At 39.5% G+C, this 26,540-nt stretch overlaps 1 protein-coding gene and 1 long non-coding RNA gene across 3 annotated transcripts; one reads left to right on the forward strand and one right to left on the reverse strand.

Moving 5' to 3' along the window:
- The first annotated feature begins 1,350 nt into the window (after nucleotides 1-1,350).
- LOC129150213 (uncharacterized) lies at nucleotides 1,351-18,828 on the forward strand. Its single transcript, XR_008556933.1, has 4 exons — nucleotides 1,351-1,414; nucleotides 15,412-15,510; nucleotides 16,319-16,372; nucleotides 18,741-18,828. It is a non-coding gene; the product is annotated as an uncharacterized LOC129150213 (long non-coding RNA).
- Nucleotides 2,140-19,524, reverse strand: RPE65 (retinoid isomerohydrolase RPE65). 2 transcript variants are annotated; one of them, XM_008139423.3, is made up of 14 exons: nucleotides 19,514-19,524; nucleotides 18,328-18,410; nucleotides 16,482-16,632; nucleotides 14,500-14,607; nucleotides 14,254-14,395; nucleotides 10,421-10,568; nucleotides 8,883-8,964; nucleotides 8,516-8,648; nucleotides 8,269-8,408; nucleotides 7,480-7,609; nucleotides 4,279-4,393; nucleotides 4,087-4,181; nucleotides 3,868-3,979; nucleotides 2,140-2,291 (listed from the first exon to the last, which is right to left on the reverse strand). In XM_008139423.3, the coding sequence occupies exons 1-14, from the start codon at nucleotides 19,522-19,524 to the stop codon at nucleotides 2,140-2,142; spliced, it is 1,602 nt and encodes a 533-aa protein (XP_008137645.2). The 2 variants fall into 2 exon arrangements, with proteins under 2 accessions (XP_008137645.2, XP_054576743.1); XM_054720768.1 differs by lacking the exon at nucleotides 14,500-14,607.
- Between the last annotated feature and the right edge of the window lie 7,016 nt (nucleotides 19,525-26,540).

Raw genomic sequence — 26,540 nt, forward strand, 5'->3', positions numbered from 1 at the left:
GTGTCAGAGATTGTTTTCCCATTGAGACTGAATTTTATGAGATGCTCAACCATTGAGCCACACTCGCTGGGCCAATCAACTTATTTTAAAAAAAGTACTTATTAACAGTTTTATTTAATACAATTGAATTCTTTTCTTAAAACAGATTTATTTGTCTATAGATGGCATACAGTTTTGTAGATTCCCCAAATGGGTAGCTCTGGTTCTTAGAAAAGAGGTTCCTTAATTTTTTCAATAAGATTTTTTTTTCAATATGAATTACTCCCTCTTGCCAGACTCAAATCTCCCTTGTTTTAATTTAAGTTTTTAAATCTCACATTCCATCCTTGGACTTGAAAAATAGCTCTTAAGCCTTCTTGGTATAATCTTAGCAATGATTGTATAAAGTGTGTCAATCTTGGTATAATGGTATTGGTGGAATGTTGTTTTAGTCAGATCTGCCTCTCTCTCTTCTTAACACTGTATTAATCTCTACAGAGCACAGTGCTCAGAATAGGATTCTGCAACAGGAGGTGAGGTGGGCACACCAAATGACAAGACTTACTATGGAAAATAAATGGAAAGTAGGCAAGGAGTGATTGGCAAGAATAGGAAGCAGATATTTTAGGAATTCTCTTAAATTGGGACTCTTTAATAAGTCTAAAGTTTAATACTTGTTCAGTAATTTATTTTTTGCATTTTTAAAAGAAATAGATAACTAGCTTTCTTTGTGGAATATGTTCATGTTCCATGCCTAGAGATAAAAAACAATGGACTAATGTTTATCTACAGTCACATATTCCATGTTATTCTCAGCATTTTTGTTTCTCTATCTTGAGATTTCTAGTTCTATTTAGGGATTATCCACAAATAAATAATGATTACATTAAAATCCAAAGAGGAAGTGGGGAAGGAATGATGGAAAAGACAAATATCCATATCTTAACAGTAGTTGAACTTAGATGACATCTTTATGACTTTTACTTTATAATTTCCACTTTTCTGTAGTTTTAGATTTTCTTTGAAAAATAAATGAGTGTTTGTAATTGGAAACATGAGTTTGCATTTTATATAAATAAAGAAATCAAATGGATGCATCAAGTACTATGGTTAGTCTGTTTCTTCAAACTATTTTTATTTAGTCAAACACAATGCTGATCATCTTAATACAATGATATGTAATACTTCTGAGCACAAAATAGATACCTTAGTAAAGATATAGAATAAAATCTTTTGTTAATCTCCTTTTTTCAATATGCAGCACAGAAGATAATAACAATAAAAGCAACAATAACAAAAGTGCTTAAAATGTATTACTATCTGAATGCTAATCATTTAATATTTTCTCTCTCTTCAGGTGATTGCAAAGTACTTAAATATAATTAAGAAGAAGAGACGACAAACAGTATCCACACTTTGATTTTAAGTAGAAATTGTAAGTATTTTATGCTTTGTTTTTCAAAAAATTACAATCAATACTACATATGATTGTTTTATTGTTATATAAGCTTTTGATAGATAATCTCTAACATATTATTTGGTGGCATACCCTCAGTTGATTAAAGATAGGTTTCCTCATTGTAAAACCAGAAATAGTAGTAATTGCCTATGTTAAGTGGAAATGTTAAAGTTCATAAAGCTTGAAAATCTTTTAGCAATAACATATATGCAGTTACAATGATTACTCTTACATGATTGTCCCTGGTTTGAAAGAGAGTTTGGTTTGACATTTAATAATGAAGCCTTTTTTCACAATACTGCCTTGACTCAGCAGAGCTGCAATCAGGAGTAGAACACTTTGGCTTTTAAATATTAAGATATATTGGAACATATAGATGCCTAAAATATACTTTTATAATAGGAATAAAAAACAGGTTAATAAATCCACATTCATTTTATATTTGATTGCTAACTATATAAAGAGATTTTTAGTTATGGTCTTTCTCACATAGAAAGTCTTGTTTTCTAAATATAGACTTGATTTTAGAAGTAATTGCTTGCTCAACTCTGTTCTTTCTGGAAAACATTGTAAATGGTGTGTGTCTGCAAGTTAAAACCATATAATATAGCAGGCTGAAACTGAACAGAATTTGATTGCAGACCTGACTGACTATATTTTTCTTGGTTTTGTCATCAGAAACATATCTTGCTAGAATGTGTTTAGGATTTTTTGAACAGTCCATGAAAGGTGACAGGGATGTTAATCTCCACTTCAGCCCTGGCAACTTCACTCAAGTCCTTGGCATTCAGAATCAGGAGATAAGCGGGCTTTTGTCCTGTTCCAGGGCTCACCACCACACTCAGAACTACACCTATTAATCAGAAGTAAATAAAGTAATGTTGAATTTGTAAAAAATGCCCAGTGATACAGATTAAATGTAACTGAAATAATATAGGAGGTATTAAATTGACATATAAAAAGAAATTGACACCCTGGCCAGTGTGGGTCAGTGGTTGAGCATTAACTTATGAACTAGGAGGTCATGGTTCAATTCCCAGTCAGGGCACATGCCCTGGTTGCAGGCTCAATCTCTAGTAGAGGGTATGGAGGAGGCAGCCAATCAATGATTCTCTCTCATCACTGATGTTTCTATCCTTTTCTCCCTCTCCCTTCCTCTCTCTCTGAAATCAATAAAAACATATTTTTTAAAAAAGGAAAGAAAATGACAATATTTTGTTTTGACTCTTCCACCACCTCACTATGTGTCCACCTTGAAGGGGTCTTTTACTAGTAAAGTCTTCATATTTCCTAGATTATAAACTGTAGAAAGGGAGTGAAGCCCTAACTGGTTTGGTTCAGTGGATAGAGCGTCGGCCTGCGGACTCAAGGGTACCAGGTTCGATTCCAGTCAAGGGCATGTACCTTGGTTGCGGGCACCTGTCCAGTGGGGAGTGTGCAGGAGGCAGCTGATCGATGTTTCTCTCTCATCTCTTGTTGATGTTTCTAACTCTCTATCCCTCACCCTTCCTCTCTGTAAAAAATCAATAAAAATATATTAAAAAAAAAAGAAAGGGAGTGACCATATCTGTCTTGCCTACTGTCATATCCTGATAGCCTGCTACAATGATTAGAACATAGAAAGTGTTCATTAAATGTTTATTGAACTGATCTGTATTCTTATCTGTAACATAACATACACCATCTGTTCTACCTACTGCAAAAAAAGTGTTGTGACAAAGAAAATGTGTACTAAAGACTTTGACAACAATAACGTATATTATATCTATAATTTCCAAGACCTAGCTGGAAACTTATCTCCTTCAAACAAAAGGAGAGCAAACCTTTTGCAGTTTTGATAGGATGGACTGTATGTGTAAACTCATTTCACATGAAATGGCTCCACAGTTCTTTATTTTTTCATTTCTCTGTGGTTTTCCATAATTTAATCCCTGCTAAAGACTGATGCTTTGTAGTTGAGTTGCTGTCTTATAGGCTGTATATCTGGTCTCTTTCTAGCCCCAGCTTACTAAAAGAAATAAAACTAGAGCCACAAAGCCAGAGTCTCATTCTCTTTGATCTGTTAGAATACTCAAATTTCCCTTCTCAGAACTTCTTTCTCTGCCGCCCCCCCCCCCAATAAATGTATGTAGATCAAGAAAGGCAAAAGCCTAGAATCCATGCTGTTCTTTCCTCCTTCTCCTCTACCTCAACTACAGCAGCATTGGTGTCCATCATGACACCAGATGGTGCTTTAGCATTTTTTCCACTAGTAATCAAGGCAAACTGACCACAAGATTACACTTATTTTCAAAGAAGTTTACATTCAGTAATATTAAGGATCATTTCTGAACATTAGGGAAAAATTGCTATGACTCCCCTCCTAGTGAACTAACTACATGAACTCCAGTAAGAAGAGAATGTTCAGACACATCCAATGCTTTCATTACCATCATCTTCCTCCAAGGCATCTGGGTGAGAAACAAAGATGGGTTCTGACGGATAGGAATCAGGCTCTTGCCATACCCAAGTTTCTTTAGTTTTGACATTCAACTTACAAAGCTGTTCATTAAGAAAGAAAAAAAACCCAATCAATCAGTCAGTATGCTTTACTTGACTAGCATGTGACTTAAAGTACTGCTCTAATACCAGTAAGATGGATTCATTACCCTGTCTGGAACAAAGTGGTTCAAGCCAAGTCCATATGTGTAAGTATAAGGTTTCCCACCATACTTCTGGTAATTGATTTGAGGAAACTCAAACGCTACAAAATAGAGCACATGCTTAAGAAAACCCAGTTAATCTCTTTGAATGGAACATTTGTTCCCTCTCATGTGAGGTTTTCTTCTACATTATCTCACCTTGGCGAGGCCCTGCAAAGAGAACCTCAGGTTCCAGCCAGATGGTCTCGTCACTGCACAGAATTGCAGTGGCAGTGGTGTTGGGGAGTGTGACTAAATTCTTGCCTGTGTCAGCCTAAGAAAGAGGATAACAGAAACCTCAGCAAGCCAGAAAGAAAAATCAAGGAGCCATAAATCAAGGAAGGAGTCTTCCTGAGTTTTGTCTCCTGAGCTCTTTACTTAAGTTAACATGTAGGGGGGAACAGTGCAGAAACTCTGGAAGGGTAGCCCAGGAACATGACTGAGAAAGCTGTCTGGGCCTGTGTCAATGGGAAAGTCACATGACCTCTTAGGTCTTCGATCTTCTCAACTGTGAAATGAGACTGTTCTCAAAGAAAGGGCCTCTGAGGAAGGGCCTCTGGAAAAAAATAAGCAAGTATTTCTCTGCAGAACAACAAAGACTTCACCTCTTAGGGATCCATTTACAGTGTTCATCTCGTTTATAGTTAGGGCATATTTTTATTTTGTTTGAAAAAATATTGTGCATTTATGTTGTTAAAAAGAAGAAAATAGGAAAACTACTAGACTATATGTTTTATAAGATTTCTTTTCACTCCCCAATCCCCAATGCATGTGATATGTATGAAAGGAATGGATACCACAAGCCCTTTCTAAGAATATATTCATTTAGTAATACCTGTATCAAATACTTGAGTACATGTATTGTGCTAGGTTTTATTCTAGGCATTTGGGATATTTCAGAGAAATAAGTCTCTGTCCTCATGAAGCTTACATTCCAGTTTGTGGACATAGACAATAAATATAATTAATAGACAAAGTGGATAATATGTCATAAATATGGGGAGAAAAAAATAGAGCAGGTTAAGGGGGACTCAGAAGTGTGAAAGGCAGGTGAGTTGTACTTTTAAAAGGTAGTCAGGGTGGGCCTCATTGAATAGGTGACATTTGAGACAAAACTGGTAGGAGGTGAGGAAGTTAGCAGTGCTCTGGCTGCTCTGTTGAGACTTGGGAGGAGGGGGGATGCAAGAGTGGACTCGGAAACCAGTTTGTTTTGTAGTAGTCTGGTCAAAAGAAAACAATGGTTCAAGGAAGGCTAGTAACACTGGAATCAGTGAGAAATGGAAAGTTGAGCCTAGAGGATTTCCTAATATATGGGAGATGGGGTGGAAGAGGCATGAAATTAATAGAGTCAAGCATGCCTCCGACATATTTGGCCTGAACAATCAAAGGTTGTCACAAAAGGACGGGCTTCTGAAGGTGGGGTGAATTTTTTGGTGGGGAGGAGGAGAAATTTAGGTTTTTATTAAGTTTGCTATGTCTGTTGGACATCCAAATGGAATTGGCAGTAGCATATATGAGTTGAAAGGAAAGTTGAGTTGAAAGGAAAGTTAAAAAAGTAATTTGGGGCTGCTTTAAAGCATGAGTCTTTAGAAAGGAAGTGAATGTACAAATAAAAGGTAGAACAAAAGGCTGAGTTCTGGTGCCCTGCAACATTAAGAGGTCTACAAGAAGAGAAATGAGGGAATAGCTGGTGGGGGCAAGAGGAGTCAAGAGAAAGATTTTGTAAGAGGGTAAAATCATAGCATGATATACGAGTAATCCAATGAAGAGGGGAGAAGAGTGATGCTATAGGAAAGAGGGGGAGTGATGTCCTTGAGTGGGTGAGGGAGGATGGGAACAACTAGTTCTGGATAAGACGATGGATAACTTCAGTATGAATACAGATGCTGGTGGGTGGGTAGATGTGGTGGCAGAAGTCTACGTTCTTTTCTGATTTCTTTCACTCATTTCAGTGAAATAGGAAGCAGAGCCATCAGCTGAGTATGAGTGTGGAGGTGGGAGGAGGTGTTAGAAGTTTGAGGGGAGGAGGGTGTGAAATATTTAACTAGGAAAGTGGGAGAGTAAATGAAGTTGGGAAATTTAGTGGTAAGATTTGTGGTCATGTGTTTAAAAATGAACCGATAAACACGATTGTGTGTTTTCAACACTTAATTTCAGCCTCAGAGGCATAAGCATGGAGTGGGTGGGGTGTTTAATTTAACTAGGGTTGTGGTTCTGACAAATGAGTTTGATAAAATAAGAAAGAGACACAAGAAATAATGATCTATACAAGAGGATGCTTATAATTATTGACCATGGAATTTTAATTGAATGAGAATACTTGTCTTTCTCTGACTGCTTACTTCACTTAGCATAAGGATAAATCCTCAAGGGAGTGAAGGATTATAAGCAGGTAGGAGATTGAAGGTTCCTGGTGAGAATTGCAGTACAGCAAGTGATCTTGAAAGAGGTTGTAGTCAGAATGTGTCACGCATGAATTTAAAATTATGGATGAAACACGCAGAAGTCATAGGTAATGCCAATGTCAAAGCCATAAGAATGAGTGGCTGAGACAGAATGGAAGACAGGATCAGTGGAAGAGGTCAAGGAAGTGAAAGGAGGAATTGTTGGAGGAATCACTTCTGATGTGCATCTTGAAATCCCTGAGATCCAGGAGTAGATCTGTGAAGTGTGACATTAAATCAGAAGGAAGAGAGAGTGGTGGTTAGTAGATGATAGCAATAATGAGAAATGTATATATATACCACTTGGCTATATAATGAGCTAAAATGAAATAAAAAATGGGGAGATTTTAGCCTGGCCAATGTAGCTCAGTGGTTGAGCGTGGACCTATGAACCAGAAGGTCACAGTTTGATAGTTTGATTCCCGGTCAGGAGCAGGGCACATGCCCGGCTCATCCCTGGTAGGGGGCATGCAGGAGGCAGATGAACAATTATTCCCTCTCATTATTGATAGTTTCTATATATCTCCCCTTATTTATTCCTCTCTGAAATCAGTAAAAACATATTTTTAAAAAATTGGGAGACTTTAAGGGTAGATGGAAGAAACAATGGTCCGAAAGCAGCAAAGTGGAACAAAGAGGACCCCTACCCCAGTCAGACCTCATGATGCAAGGGTTGTAGGAGAAACCACCTCCCCTGGAAATTGCTGCTGAGGAGAACAGCGTCCTTGGGAATCAGATCTTTGCAGATAGCAGGTGGAGGGAACATTTGAGAAGAGGATTGTGATGTATTATGAATTAAGAGGAAATGGTGGAGGATTTTCAGGATAGGGAAGGGGATGGGAGATGAGGAGCAAATAGGGAATGAATTTTGTGTAATATTCTGGTTATATCTGAAATCGACGGAGAGGATAGTTACCTTGTTAATATTCAAAGGAAGTACATATCTTCTAACTTCAGGCTGGGGAGCCTTGCTGGCATTTTTCTTCACCTCTTCCCAGTTCTCACGTAAATTGGCTAAGTATAAGTAATTATAAACAAATTCAAACCTGCAAAAATAAGAAGTCAAACATGAGCACACATAATTACAAATAATTTTAGGGAGACATTCAATCTATTTAAAAGCCTGCCTGTTCTTTATTTCCCAACCTGGATACTGCTAGTGACCCAGGTATATTAAAGCCATTTCTTTCTGCCCACACAAGATGGGGGGGAAAAGAAACTTGCCTCATGGGTATATTTAAATAACAGCAACCTTTGACACTTTCTGTTCTGCTTCTCAATTACCATCTGTCTGTGACTTTAGGGACTACTCTCGTTAGTGATGTGGATAATTTGAAGAAAGCAAGCCTCTTTCTCCCAAACCCTGGATAGGTGGAGTTCAAGGTCCCCTAAGGAATCTTGTCAAGTTTAAGTGAAGTTGAGTTTAAGTTCACTTATCAGTTCACAGAACCTTATCTTCTCAGGTCTGGTTCATGGACCTGATTCATTTTAAATCATTAATCATGGTTTTGATGTTCAGTTTGTGTTTCTGGTTACCTAAACTATCTACAGTTTTTTTCAATGATGTCTTAAAACTTAAGCATACTTCTCACTTTTTAGAATGTAATTTAGGTTAATGATTGAGAGGAGCATCTTTGAAAAAAAAATGGCCCCTAATTTCCAGGAGCAGCTAGAGATGTAACATTTATCCACTGTCCTTTCTTACCCTTTCCAGCAACAGAGATCCACAATCAGAAACTCATTGTCTTCATAGGTATTGATGTGGTGGAAAAGGTTAAAAGGGGAGGTCCTGTATTTATTATTGAGATACTTTCTTCTTTTTTTGTCAGCGACGTGAAGCCAAACCTTGAAAATGAGAAAAATATTTTGACGCATTCAAAAAGGAAAAAGTGTGCATTATGAAGCACACCTTCTTCAGCATCATAAACCTGACAAAAAAAAGTAAGACTTACACCCATGGTTTCATTGGACTCAAAACAATCCATGTAGTTGGCTCCCCAAAGACTCCATGAAGAGAGGAACTTGAACAGGTTAATTTTGACTGGTGTCTCCACAAAAACAATGTAGTTGGGAGTCAAGCCAAAACTGTTCAGAAACACAAATGGACTTGTGAGTGGGACAGGCATATTCTCAAACCACAAAGAAATGTGAATACATGAGTATGCTCAGTTACTGGAATAGACAGTACCTATGTGAAATTAATTATGTTTAAATTTAGGTTTCTTCAAGATAATGTAATCAGGATTGGTATAAAAGATAGGCAAAACAGATATTTAAAATTAAGTTTTCCTGAAGATTCAGAGCAGCCCTTCAAGTTACCTATGGACGTAAGATGGCTTGAATCGTTCACTGCAGGGGAATTGTACAACGACCTCTGACTTGCTTATTGGATCTTCCTTGTCTGAAATAAAGTGGTTTTAAAAGGCTTTGGAACAGCCAGCCTTTCTTTTTCTTTTTTAAAAATACAAAGCATGTAGAACATCTTATGCAAGTAAAGAAATACATTTTCAGATCTTGATTTTTTCAGAGCTTATGTTCATTTTCTTAGTCATTGGCATTTCTTAGCGAAATTTCATGTGAAGCTGCAGTCGCTCAGGAAAATCCAAATAGCAGCGGATTTGGGAAAGTGCACTTCCACAGTATCGTGGCAGGCAGAGCACAGTGGAGTCACATCTTACACCTGGAGGTGGGTTCTAAGTTAGGGGACTAAGGCACAACTTTAGCATGGTCACAGCCTTTCACAATACTGCCTACGAGTGCAGAATATCTCAGATTGTGTCAATAGCCTGGCACAGTAATTCTTATGCACATTAAAGTTCACACACTACTAAGTCAGTAGTCTTCAAAACCTCACTGTATATCAAAATTCTGTAAAAGGCTTCTTAGAAAAGTTATTGGGGCCCCACTCCCAGAATTATTCAGTTGGTTTGAGTGGGACTCAAGATTCATATTTCTAACAGGTTCCCAGGTGGTGCTGCTGGTGGGACTACACTTTTAGAACTATCTAAGCAATACTGAACACAAATCCATATATATTCAAATAATTCTGTCATCAAGATGGTTATCAAATTTCTGACAATGAATGATGAATGGAAAATTCTAAAGAGTAGTCTCTCTTCTCTTTTAATATTCTTTAGCTATTATATTAACACTAGTAGCCCTGCACATGAATCCGTGTGCCAGTAGCTCACTACTGCCCTCCAGTAGCTCTCCGCCCACTGCCCAGCCCTCCTGTAGCTCCCTCTGCCCCCCACCCCCCTCATAGCTTGCTGCCCTGCCCCCTCCTGTAGCTCTCCACCGCCTGCTTGTAGCTCACTGCCCCACCCTCCTGCTGATCTGTGATCCAGTCATTACGTGGTCGGTCTTTATGCTTCAAAGCGTAATGACCATTTGCATATTGCATCATTATTATATAGGTTGAGTTAAAAGGTTTGTTTGTAGTCTGGTGAGTTAAACATACACAAAATAGTACTTTCTCATATATGGGTGTATATTATGCAGATGCATATGTTTGAATAAAAATTTAATTTCATTTGGCACATGAATAAATGCCTAATAAATGTTTGCTACACTTGATTCCAAATCTTATGTAACCAAGTCTGCATATACACTACATCTTTGACACATTGCAGAAATAGAACTTGGCCATTTGCTTTCTGTATTTTCAAGTTGTCATTTCCTGTTATTGTGCCCTTGGCCATTGGTAGGGTAGGGGTGAGGGCAGTTGTCCTGAAATCGGAGAGTAATTTAACTGCATATTGTGCTATTCTGACATTTTGATCTGGCATCCAGTATTTCCAGTAACTTTCATACAATACAGATACTTGTTTTAAGAGGAATCAAATTGGTAAACTGACCTGCTTGTAATGGAGGGATCTTCACAATATTGTAGGCAATTGAAAAATTTTTCCCGAAGCAGTTACCAATGTTGTAAACAGTGCCATCACTTTCAATGTGGGGGTGAGCTGTGGCTCCATTGACGGAGACATAGTTGCAAAGATCAACCTATAAAGGGAGAGCAACTGTCATTCATGTTAAGAGAAAGATTATGTTACACCTTTGGTCCCTAGTTCCGACCTCATCATTACTGCTTGCACCCTCACCCTAAGTGCACTTCCTCTTTCCTCCTCTCTCTCTGGGTCCTACCTTCTCTGAAGTCTGCTTGAATTCCCATCTTCAGTGCAGAGCTCTCCTCTGATCCCCATGCTGACCCCACGAGCCTCTGAAATCTTGGAGTTCTCCCTGGCTGTGCTCTTTAATTGACGTATACCATACACGGCTCCAGTTAGTTATTTTCCTTTTGCACATGCAGGTTGTCCTCAAACAATGATAAATGTGAATCCTGGGATTTCTTTATAGCCCCTTCATTGTATTAGATGAATTGTATGAAATTGCTGATATTTAATAACTTTAATTTTATAAAAATAGCAATTTTGTATGGTACAACCTAAATCTCAAATCCAGGGCATTGCACAGAGTATGGAACTGGAATTGGAAGGAACCCCAGGATTCATCTAGTATAGAAAGTCTTAACCTAAATAGATTTCAGGGGAACCACGAACCACTTGGAATTAAATGCAAATATTTTTGGAGAGAGGATTTACACTTTAATTCAATTTGGAGTCTTATAAGAAATCCAGAGCCGCAAATCCAGCACAAAACTCTCAATGTACAGGAGAGACTGGGGTCCCAGAGAAGTCAAGTGACTTGTTCAAGACACAGAGCCACATGTTGGCAAAATCAGCACTAGAATTTCTACCTGCGACCTGCTCAGTAAAGATTTATTGAATGAATAATTGATGGAGTGTATATTTATCTAACCAATTTTTTTTCTATTTGATTAGGAGAATATCTTTTAAAATATAGGGAGTTTTTCGCATCTTTACTTCAATAATAGCCGAGACATTCATTCATTCATTCACCATTCATTAAATACTCTTTGAGCTTCTATTTTATACCAGGCACTGTGCCAGGATCTAGAAAAACGGAGATGGTCCATGCTTTCAAGGACTTCAGTCTAGACTTTTGCTGTCCAATATTGTAGCCACATGTAATAATTTAAATATAAATTAATTATAATTAGATAAAACTTCAAATTCAGTTCCTCAGTCACATTAGCCACATTTAAAGTGCACAATGCACTTGGACAATGCAGACACAGAATTTGCCTTCACTGTAGAAAGTTCTATTTGACATCACTGTGTTGGGATAATAAGCTGGCATACAGACAGTGCTGCAAGTGTAAAATGGTATCTGTAGAGAAAGGCCATCTGGCCCAGCCAAACCAGGAGGTTAGGCAGGGCTTCCAAATAATGTTTGAAAGATGAATAAAAGCGATGCAGGTGAACAAGCATGGCAGTGTGTTCCAGGGAGCAAGAACCCCAATGTGCAGGCCCAGAGTTGTGAAACAGCATGTGCTATTTGGGGACTACTAATCGTTCAACATGCATTCATGAAGGGCATGCATGGAGGAGGGGAAATCAGCATGGGCCAGCCACAAAGGCCCTTGTTTGGATTTTATCTTGGAAACTATGGGTGCCCTAGATGGAGTAACACATTTATACTTGCATTTTAGAAAAAAAAAATGCTTCTACTGAAGTAAGGAAGTTGTATTTAAGAAATCAGGCAGGAAGAAAAGGCACTGATTAGGAGGCTATTTCAGTAATAGTAAACAAAACTTCAACTTCTAAAGCTTAAATTTTTACATGAAGTCAGGATACAACACTATTCACAATGGAACCTGACCTCTAATAAAGTCTATTCTGGAGCCATATCATGAACTTTATATTTCCAGTTAAATGACCATGACATTTGGAATACATACAGATTCACTATCAGAGTCCCCTCCAGTTCTTATCTAAGTGATCTACACTCAGGTGGTTATAAACATACATCAGAAACAAGAAAGAGCCATTGAGAGTATGTTAAGCATTAGTAAATAGTCTGTTGGGAGTTATTAAACAGCTTGTGACATTGATATCCAGGGTTGGAACTATTTTTCCTTTCTATTCTTACTACACTAAATTTCTGGTCTTGAATTCCACCTAACTGGTCTCCTAGCTCCCTTATCTCTCTTGCCCTCCCATATAGCTTATACATGGCAGATTAAATATCCCAAAACACAGGTCTGCTTATATCACTTCTCTGTGCAAAAAATTTCAGTAGCTTCATAACTTACTACATATTTTTGTCCATTATTCAAACTTTTAGTTTTACCCTACCCTTGACATTGCATGCTCTTCATTAGTTCTTAACTGAAAGTGATATTGCCCCCTAGGGGGAGAATTAGAAATGTTGAGGAACATTTGGGTTTTCACATTGATTCAGGACATGACTGGTATTCAGTGGATGGGACCAGGAATGCCAAACCTTTGCAATGTGTGGGGACAGTCCCCACAATGATGAATTATCTCCCACCCAATGCCACTAGCTCCTCCATTGAGAAATACTGCCAATCTAATCAAATAAATTATTCTTTCATTTCCATGAACATATCCTCTCTTTTCCTACCTCTATGCCTTTGATTATGTTACTCCCTTTACCTGAAATGTTCCTTTTCCAAATTCACTGAAGTTTCTTCCCTTTAACTTCTAACTCAAATGCAAGCATTTTTAATCTTCCTTGATCTGCACCACCTTACATCCTCCAACTACTGCCAGAAGTAATCTCTTTCTTCTCCCTGCTTTATGGAAGGTTTTCCTTCTCCTAAAGGACTCAGCACATTATGTGTCCTATTAGAGTTAAGTAGCATATTTGTTTGATTTCTCCAACAAGATGTTAAACTTTCTAAAGATAAGAACAATGCCTTCAAATAGTTATATCTTAATAAATATTGGTTGAAAATGTGGATCTATTTTATTGAATGCTGCATTGAGATTGTCTAAGTTGTCAGCAAAATTTGTCTCTACTATTGCTGATATTTTTCTCTATGCTATTTCATGTAAAATATAGCTTCATTTTTAATAAGAAGTATCTATAAGGGGCAAATAGGTTGCAACATACTTGTCTATAATCACAAATAGCAGGGTTTTCAATATTAATAGCTATAATTTTTTTTGAACGCCCAATATGTGCCAGGTCCATGCTAGCCTATAAAAGCCAGTAAGGGCAGGGACCATGCTGTTTCACACATTGATGTATCTGCACCCGGCATATGTTTTGGTACATGTCAGGGACTGAAAAAATAGTGTCCCACGAATGAATGAATGAATGAATGGATGGATGGATGAATGTTAGGTATTTTATACAGTTTTATTTCAACCCATATAAAAAGTTTTTCAAATGTCATAGATGAAGAAATAAATGTTTGCCCTATGTCACATAGCTAGTAGTTGATGACAAAGCAAGAATTTGAAAATTGTTTGGCTTTCTTTAAAAAATATTTTTTTTAGTGATTTCAGAGAGGAAGAGAGAGGTAGAGAGAGATAGAAACATCAATGATGAAAGAGAACCATTGATTGGCTGCCTCCTGCACAACTCCTACTGGGGATCGAGCCCAAAGCCTGGGCATATGCTCTAACTAGGAACTGAACCATGACCTCCTGGTTCATAGGTCAACACTCAACCACTGAGCCACACCAGCCAGGCAAGCACTCATGTTCTTTCTACCAAATTGCACAGTTGATTTAATTTTAACTCTAAGCTGCAATTCTAAATTCTCGAGCAGTGTCACCTGAGCACTGTATCCTACCTGCTCAATTGTCTCCAAGGTCTCAGGATTAATCTTTGTGATGAAGTTGGTCTCTGTGCAGGCATAGTAATCTTCCCCCACGGGGTAGATATTAACAAGGGCATTGTCAGTAATCTCTACTCCTCGAAAGTAAGAAAAAAACCTGCAGAAGCAAATGGTTTTTTTTGGTCTAGTAACTTTTAAACCATGAGAGAAAAGGGGCTAGTGTGAAATGCCTTTAATAACATGCAGTTAGGTTTCAGTAACCTGGAAAATATGTTCTTGCAGGGATCTGGGAAAGCACAGGTGCCAAATTCTGTTATGACGATCCTTTTCTCAGTCATTGCCCGAACGTAAGCATCAGTGCGGATGAACCTGAAGGACATTAAAACATGGGGAAGGGTCATAGACAGGGGCAATCAGTGTGGTCCAGGTGGATCTTAGAATGGTCATTCTGTCCTTACGGAGTCAGAATAATAAGTCCACAACATAAGGAATGGAGAGTATTGTCAGGTCAACTTCTCCTAGGGACCAAAGGAGAAAGAGACAATGTGCCATGAGCTTACATTTATGTCTTACAAATCTCACAGTGACGGATGCAGAACTCACGGCTCAGAGAAGTTAAGTGATTGGCGTTTGTGGCAGAGCTGGGTTACAATTCAAGTTGGCCAGATCTGGAAAACATGCATTTTCCTTATCACACCATGCAGCCCCCATGGTAGCTGACATAAGACCTATGATGTCCTGTAGCCTATAACCCATCAACCTACACTTAGTGGGAAATACAAGGCATGGTATGCTGAATTATATTCCTTTCTAACTATTTCTTGTCCCTCTTAGGTTTTTCTTTGATTTTAAAGTTTATTTTGCTACTTTTAAAATTTGGGATCCCTTCAATCCAGTCTCTTGCACAGGCAGACCTCCTGAACCATATCCCAGACTAGATGGCATACAGTGCCTAGGATTTCTCTTGTGGAGAGCCAATTAAAATCTAATTTTACCCTTTCTCCAATCCATTTAGTAAGTGTTTAAAATTTCATAGATGGAAGAAACAAAGTCATTAAAAAGAAAAAAAGACCAAGGTCTTTAGAAGGCACATGAAAGCTTTGTCTGACCTCCAAAGCATGCTTTTTCATAGATAAATTTTGCTTGACCTGATCAGTTTCTCTTTTATTATAGTCCAAGTCATCCTGACTACTTAAAACCTCCATTTACTCTTCCTTTTGAGGTCTCTTTAGAACGCCTGATGTCTGTGATTACCAACAAAGCCACTAACAGGTGAGAATATTAAAGCATAAGACAAATTATTTATTGTGGTGTTAATGGATGCTTCCTGGAGTGATAGCTTAGGCCATGGGTGGGGAATGTCTGGTCCATGGGCTATATAAGGCCTATGAAATCATTTGGTCTGGCCCTGCCAAGGCATTAGGGATGAGTTAATTAAATGTTTGACCAAATATAGCAGGTTAACTTTTTTAAATATAGTTTTTTAAATTGATTTCAGAGAGGAAAGGAGAGGGAGAGAGAGATAGAAACATCAATGAGAGAGAATTATTGATCAGCGGCCTCCGAAGGCTAATTTTTAAATTGATACTTTTGTATAACCTGCAAATGATGTTATAAATATATAAATGGCCCTTGGCAGAAAAAAGGCTTCCCACCCCTGGCTTAGGCCTTCAAGCCTTTTAGCAACAATCTCCTATTTTTAGAAAAATTCTCTTTTTTGTATCATCACCAGATATTTGGTCCTTACCTCCTTTGTGAAACCCCTCTCTCCTTCCCTGTGGCCTTTTTGATGATAAAAAAAAAAGGGGGGGGGGGGGAGGAGTAAAGAGAGCCGATGTTTTAATCATAATAACTATAATAATATTATTACTGAATACTCCTATGTGCTAGGCACGGTGTTCTTATTTACTCCTTGTAGTGAACCCTGAAGTAGACTCTATGCTGTCCCATTTTAGAGATGACAAAACCAAGAGTTAGATATTAACATCTTGCCAATGGTTGTAAAAGGTAGATACAGGATTTGAAGCCAGACATGTTGAACCCCAAAGGCCTAGTTCTTAGTTTCTCCTCTATCCCGTAGCACGCTCCCAGGTGTCCATGCAGATGCATTGGCCCAAGTGGATTCTGAGAGAAAGTGAGTATATAAGTCCCCTTTTGGGTTTAGGAGGTTGAAAGCCCAAGGGAGGAGGAGCTGAGCTAGGCCCCACCCTTATTAGGGGGAGTGGGGCTTAGCATTTCTTTACCTTCTGTGGTATGTGACATGTCCTTCTTTAAAGTCAAACTTGTGCAGGAGGGCTTGCCCATCAAACAGGTGGTAAAATGGCTCAGATCCAACTTCAAAGAGTCCTGGCCCGCATCGGAGGAGGCTGCCTGTGAGCCAGAAGGGGATCCTGCCTGTGACGGGCGAATGGGAGACACAGAACATTGCTTCTTTCTCCTGCCCTTGGCTGGGCCGTCCCAGGTCAGGCACAGGGATTATATTAGCAGCCTCATTGGTCAGTGGTTCTTTATAAAGCTGGCAGTGATTTTCATTCCCAGCTCTCAGGCTGGGCAGCACTTAGGAAGTGCCTGTGGATCAATTCTCTTTTCTCTAGGAGACCAAGTAGGAGAGAATGTGGCAATGCCTCAGAGTTTGGGTAACTGGTTGGAAGGAGACAGGGAAAAGCATCTTGAGGGAAATGGGAATCTCTACCTAACAGAGTTCCCCAGATACCAATACATGTACCTTTTTCCAACATCTCACTTTTAAGAATTTCAAATTTCTTGATATAATTTGATACAGTAGGGGTAGGAAGGATGGATTAAGAGCAGAGATCAAAACACTAAAAATGATGGGCCTATAGAAAAAAATCATTTAAATGCTACAACAAGAATATTGGCCTTTTAAAATCTAGAGCTATATTCTTTCGAGGGTATGTGCTACTGTCCAGGCGAAGGCCAACTTGCTGTAGCAAAAACTGCACAGGGCTGGGTGTTAGGGACCTGGATTCTGGTTCGGGATTTGCCAGGTGACATCTCCAGGCCTCAGTGTCCCCATCTGCACAGCAGGGCCACACAAGAAAGACCTTAAGGCCTTTCAGTTTAACCAATTACACTTGTGCCCTTTTATCCCTTGAAAAGTGCAGTGTTTGGCAGTGTTTGCTTAATCCTTACCAATGTTTTTTTTTTTTTTAATTTTTGGAACAAACTAATTATTTTCTGCAGCTCAGTCTTAGCAACCTATTTGATAAAGATTTATATTTCTGGTAAAATTTTTAAGAAGGTGTGGCTCAACTAAAAGGTTCAGCATTAATATAATTGTTAGAACCTAAATTGTTAGCATCAGAATCTAGTTTAGAGTGTTTGGCTCATTCCTTCTAATTTACAGAAGAGGAAACTGGGAGAAAAGAGACTTGCCCAAGATTTGGCCCTTCCTATGACACCATGTTTAAGCAAGTATGCTGTATGGGTTATATAATATCTTTAGGTAGTGATAACAACAGACTAACTACCACCTGTTGATCACTCTGTTTAGGATACTGGTTGAATCTTTCTATTTACACTAGCTCATTTCATCTTTACAACATCCCCATGAGGTAAAATTTGGTCTTTGGTCAGTGAGAGAATTGAGGCTCAGAAAGTTTAAGTAACCTGTAGGATCCACAGCTACTAAAATGATAGAGCTGCCATTAGTGCCTACATTTGCCTGACTCCAGAACCAAGACTTCCAATATAATGGATATAAAACCTACCACCTGTTAATGTAGTATTTCCAGATGCGTGTCAGCAGGTCCTCATTTACCCAGACACTGATAGAGCAGATATTTACAGGGCCTTTACTATCTGCCAGGCACTGATGATTTAAAAATGACAAAGGTGTAGTCCTAATCCTAAAGGAATTCCAGTTAGGTAGCATTTTTTTCTACATTAGAGAAATAAATAAAAGGTAAGTGAGAAGAAATGGATTCTGGGTATAGAATTCTTGAGCCTCCAGATTCCCTTCTGTAGCCCTTAGGGGAGCCAGTAAGGAGATGTGCCAATGAATAAGAAGGGAGAGAAGAGAGATCCTGAAGAAAAAGAGAGGATGACTCCAAGGTCAGTGAGACCCACCTGTCACATGAGCTGCGACTGGCGAGGAGAGTTCCTCCACAGTTTCATACAGTTTCTTGTAACCACCAGCAGGATGCTCAACTCTGAAATGTGGAATCACAAGGAAGAAGCCCATGTGAATACTCAAAGAAGTCCATGGAGGCAGTAGCAGGGTTCAGGGACAAAGGTGCTCTCTGGCTCAAGGCCAACTCACACCACCAGTCCAGATTCTGCTAAGGGAGCACACGGTGCTTGGGGGATAAAAACATGCCCAGGTTTGCAAGAGGGTCCCAGGTCAGCGCTCCTTCTTTAATGTTAGGAGAAATGACCTCCTTTTTAATGTCACAGTGGATTTAGTCCTGCCCTCTGCAGTTTTCCCATAGTTCTGAAGGTAAATCAACCAAACTTGCTGCTGTCACTTCTCTTCCTAACAGAGTCCTTCCCACGCAATTACGCTGCCCAGTCGATACTCTCAGCTTTCTCCTGCCTCAGAGGCTCATCTCTCTCCCTCCTATGCATATAGAGAAGACAGCTTTTTGGGTCAGTACCTCATCTTTTGTTCTTCACCCGTATTATACCAACATCTCTTACTGTCATCTCAGGTCTTCACAAATCTCCAAGAGCTTTTAAAAAAATATTCCAAGTACTTTTAAATAAATAGTCAGTTTTATATTTTTGCTTATTTTCTGCCTCCTCACTTTGGCTCCATTGTATAACTTCTTAGAGTGGGAGTTCTGACCAGCTCCCTAATAACGAATGATAGTTATCTTTTATTAGGAACTTACTATGTGCCATGCACCATTAAAAACAACTTTGTATGTTATTAGCACATTTAAATCTCACAACAACGCAATGGGGTAAGTACTATTGTTACATGCATCTTCTATATGGAGAAACCTAGACTTTAAAATGTTAAGTACTTTGCCCCAAATCACCCAGCTAGGAAGTGGTTGAGTGAGATGTGGAACCCAGGTCTGCTTTATTGAAATCCTCATGCTCACAGCTGCTTCCAAGGTCCATTCTAAGTCGCATAGATTCCACTTGAATTCCAGATATTTGCTTCAATATATAAATAGGAAGAAACTCCCTCAACAAGACCCAGGCCTTCCCTAAACAGGACATCAATCCTCTTCAGGAGTTCCTGAAATAGCCTATTTACCATCAACCCACCCAAGGCATTTAAAAGAAATCTCCCAGAGATACTCACTGGATGGACATTTTCTCTCAGTGGAGGATTGAGAGTTCTGGCACCAACTGTGGAATGAAGAAGCAAGTCCTCAGCCAGGGCCCTTTATATGCCTTCTCAATCCTCCTAAAGGGAGTTACGGCTTTGAGAACCCTTTCCCACCCCCTGTAGCTGAGGGAAGGGGAACAGAGGTGGCTTTCAGCACTCAGATCCTCCTAATGCTTGAGCATTATTTGGGCTGCTGTTCCCATAACAGTTTTTTGGGCTGTTTTCCAGAGACCTCAATCCTTCCCAAAGAGAATGAGAAGTGGATTAGAAAGAAAGGAGCTACATGGGAGTGACTAGCATTAGGCCAGAGCTGATTCAGGTCACCCCAGTGGAACCTGGCACCATTCTCTGGTACCCAGCTTCCTCTACCACCTCTGTGCTCTCATCTCCACCCTGTTAGTGCTCCTTGTAGACTTATGCTCCTGGAAGCTTCCCAGCAGACTTACCTCTTCTCTGTGCCTTCAACCACAGTGTCATTCCTCTTCAAGGCAAATCAGACCACATCCCTTCTATACTTAGGATCTTTCAAGAGGTCTGCATTCCATACTGGATAAAGTGCACTTTGGCACAGCTGTAAGATGCATACTTCTCAGTGTCATCTTCTGCCACTCTGCCCTTTCATTTGGATGCCAGGAGTACCAAGCTCTTCACCGCTTCCCATTGATTTCATACCATTTCATGCTGCCCTTTCCTTACAGTCTAGGTCCTTTGCTTTCTTCTTTCCCTTGTCCATCTGGGAAATGCCCAGTTTCCATCACAACTCTGCTAGAGCACCACTTTCCCGTTATGCTCCAGACAGGATGCTCTCCTTTGTAATTTTTTTGAAACATATATGTCTATTTTTGTCTGTATCACATCATGTTGTCTGATTTGTTAGCATGTCTCTCTTTACTTATTGTAGCGACATAGAATTAATCACCCTAGCACAATGGCGTTTGGCTAAATCTTCCAACACCTGTCAAGATGGAAACCGGCAACCACCCGAGCAGCTCCCCCAAGGTGAAAATCAGACTAACAAAAGCTCTACATTCACTTCTGTGCACCCCCATGATTACATGTGAGGAAACACATCCAGCCCCTCTGTCCCTGTCTTCCCACCACCTCCAGAACTTAGTTTGCTGGGCATCATTCAAAAATACCATGGGAAAGAAGAAATATATATAAACACTTATGCCCAGGTATCCTCTCTCTCTTCTCCTCCAGGGGACATCAGTGACATCTTGCTAGTGGGTCCTGCCTTTCACTCAGGGAATCCCCCTTGCTTTGTACACACTGGTGTGTAACAAACATTTAAATTATTTGGGGTATTTTGACATCTGATATCTTTAAAAGGCAGAGCCTGGCAGCAACCTTACTGTAATACTTATGCATCATTATGCTCAGGGTTTCAGTAAAAAGCTCAATAAAACTTATTTGTTCAACCAAGTTAGTAGAAACCTCTAGAAAAACTGCCTTAACTGAGCACAAGAAGAATTCCAAAATTGCACTTATAAATGAGTGTTTAAGGATTTGGGTTTGTTTTCCCCCCAAAGAATTTGAAATATTTTACTTAAAATCTTGATTACACTTATTTTAATCAATCAGCTCTTGATTCAAAAAGAAAACCAACCAACCAACCAAACAAAAAAGCACAAAAGAGGATTCTGGGCCAGAACTATTGGATTAATGGTGCCTCAGCTATTGAGGGACTCAGTATACTTTTAAGTTCTCATCTTCTGCCAGTTGGTACAAATGCAGAGAGGAATGGGCAGCTGAAATCTTCTAGAACAGACATTTCACCCCCTCTCTGGGCCAGAGAACTGGTGTATTAGACAAATACAAATTAGGAATGACTTATCCTCTTAACTACAAGGCACATGGACATCAGGAAAAGTGCTACTCTGATAGCATTAGGAATCCTGCTTGTGCTGATCTAGTTTATGGCATTTTTAGATTATTTATGGGTCATTCTCAGACAAGGGGAGAACAGGTTTCCTAACAGGAGAAAGTTAATAGTTGAATGAATATCCACCCTTATCTCTGTTCCTCTACTTATCAGAGTATATTATCTGTTGTTATGTTTGTTTCATGAAAGCAGTGGCCCTGTTTATCACTATAACATAGAGCCCAACACCTATTAAGTAGTTATTAAATATTCTAGGCTATTGTGTATTGCATTGCTTTTCTAAAATTTTGAACTCTCTGCTTGCTGGGTGCTAGTGTATATAAATAAATTTGATAGTTGTATATTGATCTTTTATCCTGTAATCTTTATAAACTCATTTATTAGTTCTAGTAGCCTTTTCATAGGTTCCATCATATATTCTGTCTACATAGAAGGTCATATTGCCTGTGATAAAGAGTTTACTTCTTCCTTTCCAATCTTTTATTTTCTTGCCTATTGCACCAGCTAGAACCTTCAATGTAGTGTTGAATGAAGGAAGACTTTGTGTTCCTGATCTAAGTAGAGAATATTGAGTTTTTCACTATTATGTTAGTAGTGCGTTTTTCACCATGATGTTAGCCTGGTATTCCAGCGGCCTCTGTCTCACTCAGCCATGATCCCTGCTGGCTTTTACATCCTGACGGTATGGGGACTTAATTTGCAGGCACTGGAACCCTGAAGCAGGGGGCCTTGTGTGAGCCTGGGACCCCTCACTCCTCAGAGGGGACCTCCAGAGCCAAGATATCCCTCCCGATTTTTATCCACCACACATGGGTGTGAGACCAGCCCGTTCAGCATCCCTGCTCCTCCCACCACTCTCAATGTGGCTTCTTTAATTCCCTAGTTGTAGAACTTCTATTCAGCTTGGCTTCAGGTGTTTCTGAATGATGGTTGTTTTGTAGTTTAGTTGTAATTTTGATGTGGTTGTGAGAGGAGGCAAGTACCAAAATATGTGTTTTTAATTGGAATATGTAGACGATTTACATTTTATGTGATTATTGATGTGATTAAACTGGAGTTTATCATCTTATTTGTTTTCTGTACATTTCTTCTGTTCTTTGCTCCCCTTTCCTCTTTTTTTTCCTGCCTTCTTTGGATTACTCATATTTTGTTGTTGTTAATCCTATCTAATACATTTTTAAAATCAGACTTTGTGGTTTTTCTACCTAGAATTTCTGTTTGCATTTTTTTAATATTGCCCATATCTTTACTTAATTTCTTGAATGTTTTAATGTACCTGTCTGATAATTATAATATACTATAATTTACTATGAATTTGTGCATGGGTGGGGTCCCTCAGCCTGGCTGGTGATTGGGGCCGATCAGGGCCTGTCTCGCCCAGTCCCAATTGGGCTGATTGGGGCCGGGAGGTTGGCCGGCTGGTGGGAGAGACCATGGGAGGTTGGCTGTGGGAGTGCACTGACCACCAGGGGGCAGCTCCTGCATTGAACGCCTGCCCCGTGGTGGTCTGTGCGCATCATAGCTACCAGTCGACCGGTCATTTAGTCAACCAGTCATAACTGTCGCTTAGGCTTTTATATATATAGACTAGAGGCCCGGTGCATGAAATTCATGCACAGGGGTGTGTGTCCCTCAGCTCAGCCTGCACCCTCTCCAATCTGGAACCCCTCGAGGGATGTCCGACTGCCCGTTTAGGCCCGATCCAGGTAGGATCGGGCCTAAACGGGCAGTCGGATATCCCTTTCACAATCCAGGACTGCTGGCTCCCAACTGCTTGCCTGCCTGCCTTCCTGATTGCCCCTAACTGCTTCTGCATGCCAGCCTAACCACTCCCTTGACAGCCTGATTAATGCCTAACTGCTCCCCTGCCAGCCTGTTTGCCCCTAACTGCCCTCCCCTGCAGGCCTGGTCACCCCCAACTGCTCTCCCCTGCAGGCCTGGGTCCCCCCCAACTGCCCTTCCCTGCAGGCCTGGTCACCCCTAACTGCCTTCCCCTGCAGACTTGATCGCTCCCAACTGCCCTCCCTTGCAGGCCTGGTCCCTCCCAACTGCCCTCCCCTGCTGACCATCTTGTGGCGGCCATCTTGTGTCCACATGGGGGCAGCCATCTTTGACCACATGGGGGCAGCCATATTGTATGTTGGAGTGATGGTCAATTTGCATATTACTCTTTTATTAGATAGGATGTGTTAGTTCTGGGTTAGTGTCTATTGATTGGTCTTAATTATGGCTTATATTTTTCTACTGCTTTACATGCCTGGTAATATTTTATTGGAACCCAGAAATTTTAAATTTTATCTCATTGGCTGCTGGGGTTATTTGCATTCCTTTAAATATTCTTGAGCTTTCTTCTGGAACTCAGTGTTACCAGAAACAGTTTGATCCTTTTGGGTTTTGCTTTTAAGATTTGTTAGGTGGGTTTGAAGCAGGGCTCAATGAAAGACCAATTTTTCCCAACACTGTATTATATAAGGACTACTATTCAATACTGAGTCAAGATTCTTCTGTGTATTCTGCCAAATTCTTCATGAATCATTAAGTTTTTCTATTGATAGAATGTTTTGGGCAGTGGGGATAGGCACTAGTCTCAGCTCCATGGGGGGGGGGGGGGTGGTACCTAGCACTGTTACCTCTAATCCATTTAGTGGTTCTCTTGGCCTTGGGTAATTTCCTTATACAGAAGAACTGGTAAGTATCTCAACTGAGTAACCAAGGGGAACACTTTGCAGAGCTTCAGAGTTGTCTCTCTGTAGATTTCCCCCTCTATAGGACTCAGTGTAAATGCTAGTCATTTCATTCTCTTTACATTCTCAGCTCTATAGCTTCAACTCAGGGAGTCTTTCCAACTCGATCTAGGTTCATTTCCTGGGCATCACACTTATAATGTTAAGGTGGTACAATCAGATGGCTTACCTTATTTAGGGATCATTGTTCTTTAATGGCTGATGTCCAGTATCTTGAACACTTTTTAAAATTGTTTTTATTATTATTATTATTATTATTTAATTATTTCAGACAAGAGGGTAAATCTGGTCCTGTATGCTTAATTTAGATTGGGAGCTGAAGTTCACCAATTAATAAATACTTGTTCTGAAGTAAATTTCAGAAAACTTCCAGAGCGTCATATAGAACAGCCCAGGGCACTTGCATTGTGTGTCTTTGGAAGTTGAAACATGAGATTATGGAATTTCATGACTGAAGGCATTAGGTGTGATATGGTGGTTGGGTAAAGCAAGAAGCAGGAAACTTAAGAAAAACTACTGTTAAGATGAAGAAGAAATAAATAGTGTCATACACTATGTAAATGGAAGTAAATAAAAAAACAGGGTCCCTTTCTTCAGCAAAATTCATCCAGTGGAGAGATAGGCAATATAACCCCTGAAAATACACAACATATGCCATGTTACCTCATAGTTTTATACTTCTATCATAGCATTTGTTACATTATATTAAAACTAGAGGCCTGGTGCACGAAATCCGTGCACTGGGAGGGGTCCCTCAGCCCGGCCTGCACCCTCTCGCAGTCCAGGAACCCTCAGGGGATGTCCGATTGATGGCTTAGTCCTGGCAGTCAGACATCCTCTGCACCATTCAGGCTGGGGAGGGACACAGGAAGTTGGCCAGCTGGAGAGGGACCGCTGGAGGGCTCCTGGGCATGTCCGGCCCATCTCGCTCAGTCCCAATCAGCTGGACCCCAGCAGCAAGCTAACCTACCGGTTGGAGTGTCTGCCCCCTGGTGGTCAGTGCACGTCATAGCGAGCGGTTGAGCAGCCTTAGCTTATCATTAGCATATTACTCTCTAATTGGTTGAATGACTGACCAGTCAACCGGACACTTAGCATATTAGGCTTTTTATTATATAGGATTGGCAATTTATCCATCTCTTTCTCTAACAAGTCTGTGAGCTTCTCTACATCAGTAGAGTGTCTTATTTAGACTTTTATCCTCATTGTCTAGCACAATGCAGAGCACATAGCAAATATTACTGAGTGAACAAATAAATGGATGTATGAATGAATGAGTGATATAAAATTTTTGTACTAGGGTTGACTATTAAAGGAGTTATTAGGGATAAATGGGTTTTTTGGTTACTTTTAAATCACTGCCCTAACACATATCAATCAAAATGGTCACCATATTTATTCTCAAGCCCAACTGAAAGTGGTATGTAATAATGATAGGTTAAGTGCTCAGTATATGTTTTGTAAAGTTTAAGTACTAATCTTCTATTGAGAACTTCAAGTTTTTTGCTTTCAAATTTAAAAGAAAAAAGAGCAGTAGTACTTTCTAAATTTAGAGTACTGAGATGCTAATTATGTGTCCACTTGAGCATTACTCAGTACTTCACAATATGGGAAAGGTAGCTTTGTGATCTTCCAATGTAAAGGGGGAAAAAAAGAGCAGTAGTTAATTGTGGACCATGTCTACAGAAGAAGAATCCTTGTATGTGTTTCTAGTATCTGGAATAATACCTAGAAGTGAATGAATAAATAGATGAATGAACAACTCATCCTCTCAAGTTTAATTCACTATCAGCAAAATGATTCTGAGATAATAGCTGAAAAAAAGGAAAAGATAAACCCATTTCCCAAAATAATATATATATCTGATGAGGATGCTATTATGGTTTATGAAGAGAATTCCCATTTCCCAAAGGATTTCTTCTAAAACAGATATTTTTATAACCAAATAGACTTGGGCCTCTGCACAAATGGGCAAGCAGATTGTTTTTTAGAATATCTGTGGAATCTAATGCTTTAGCTCAGGCCAAGCTATTCAAGCCACGATTCAATACCCTGAATTCCAATCAAGTTTGTAAAATGAGGTCAGATTGAAAATCTCTGTTAGAGTTAAATTGCTTCTCAGAAGGTCCTTCTATGTAATCAGCAGAATAGGACAAGGGCACAAAGGGCAAGAGAAGGAGAAAAGCCTCCCACAAAAGAAAACGTGGTACAGTTATGCATAAGTTATAATGCTTTAATGATATTTTATAATTAAATATCTGGCCAAACATTTGATAAGACATCAAATATAATTATGGAAAGGAGATACATTAAAAAAGAAATCATTAAAGATGCCTAAATAAGACTTGTTGAATTACTTATTTCCAGTCTC

Source organism: Eptesicus fuscus, chromosome 9, assembly GCF_027574615.1.
Source record: "Eptesicus fuscus isolate TK198812 chromosome 9, DD_ASM_mEF_20220401, whole genome shotgun sequence".
In the NCBI taxonomy this organism is placed as follows: Eukaryota; Metazoa; Chordata; class Mammalia; order Chiroptera; family Vespertilionidae; genus Eptesicus; species Eptesicus fuscus.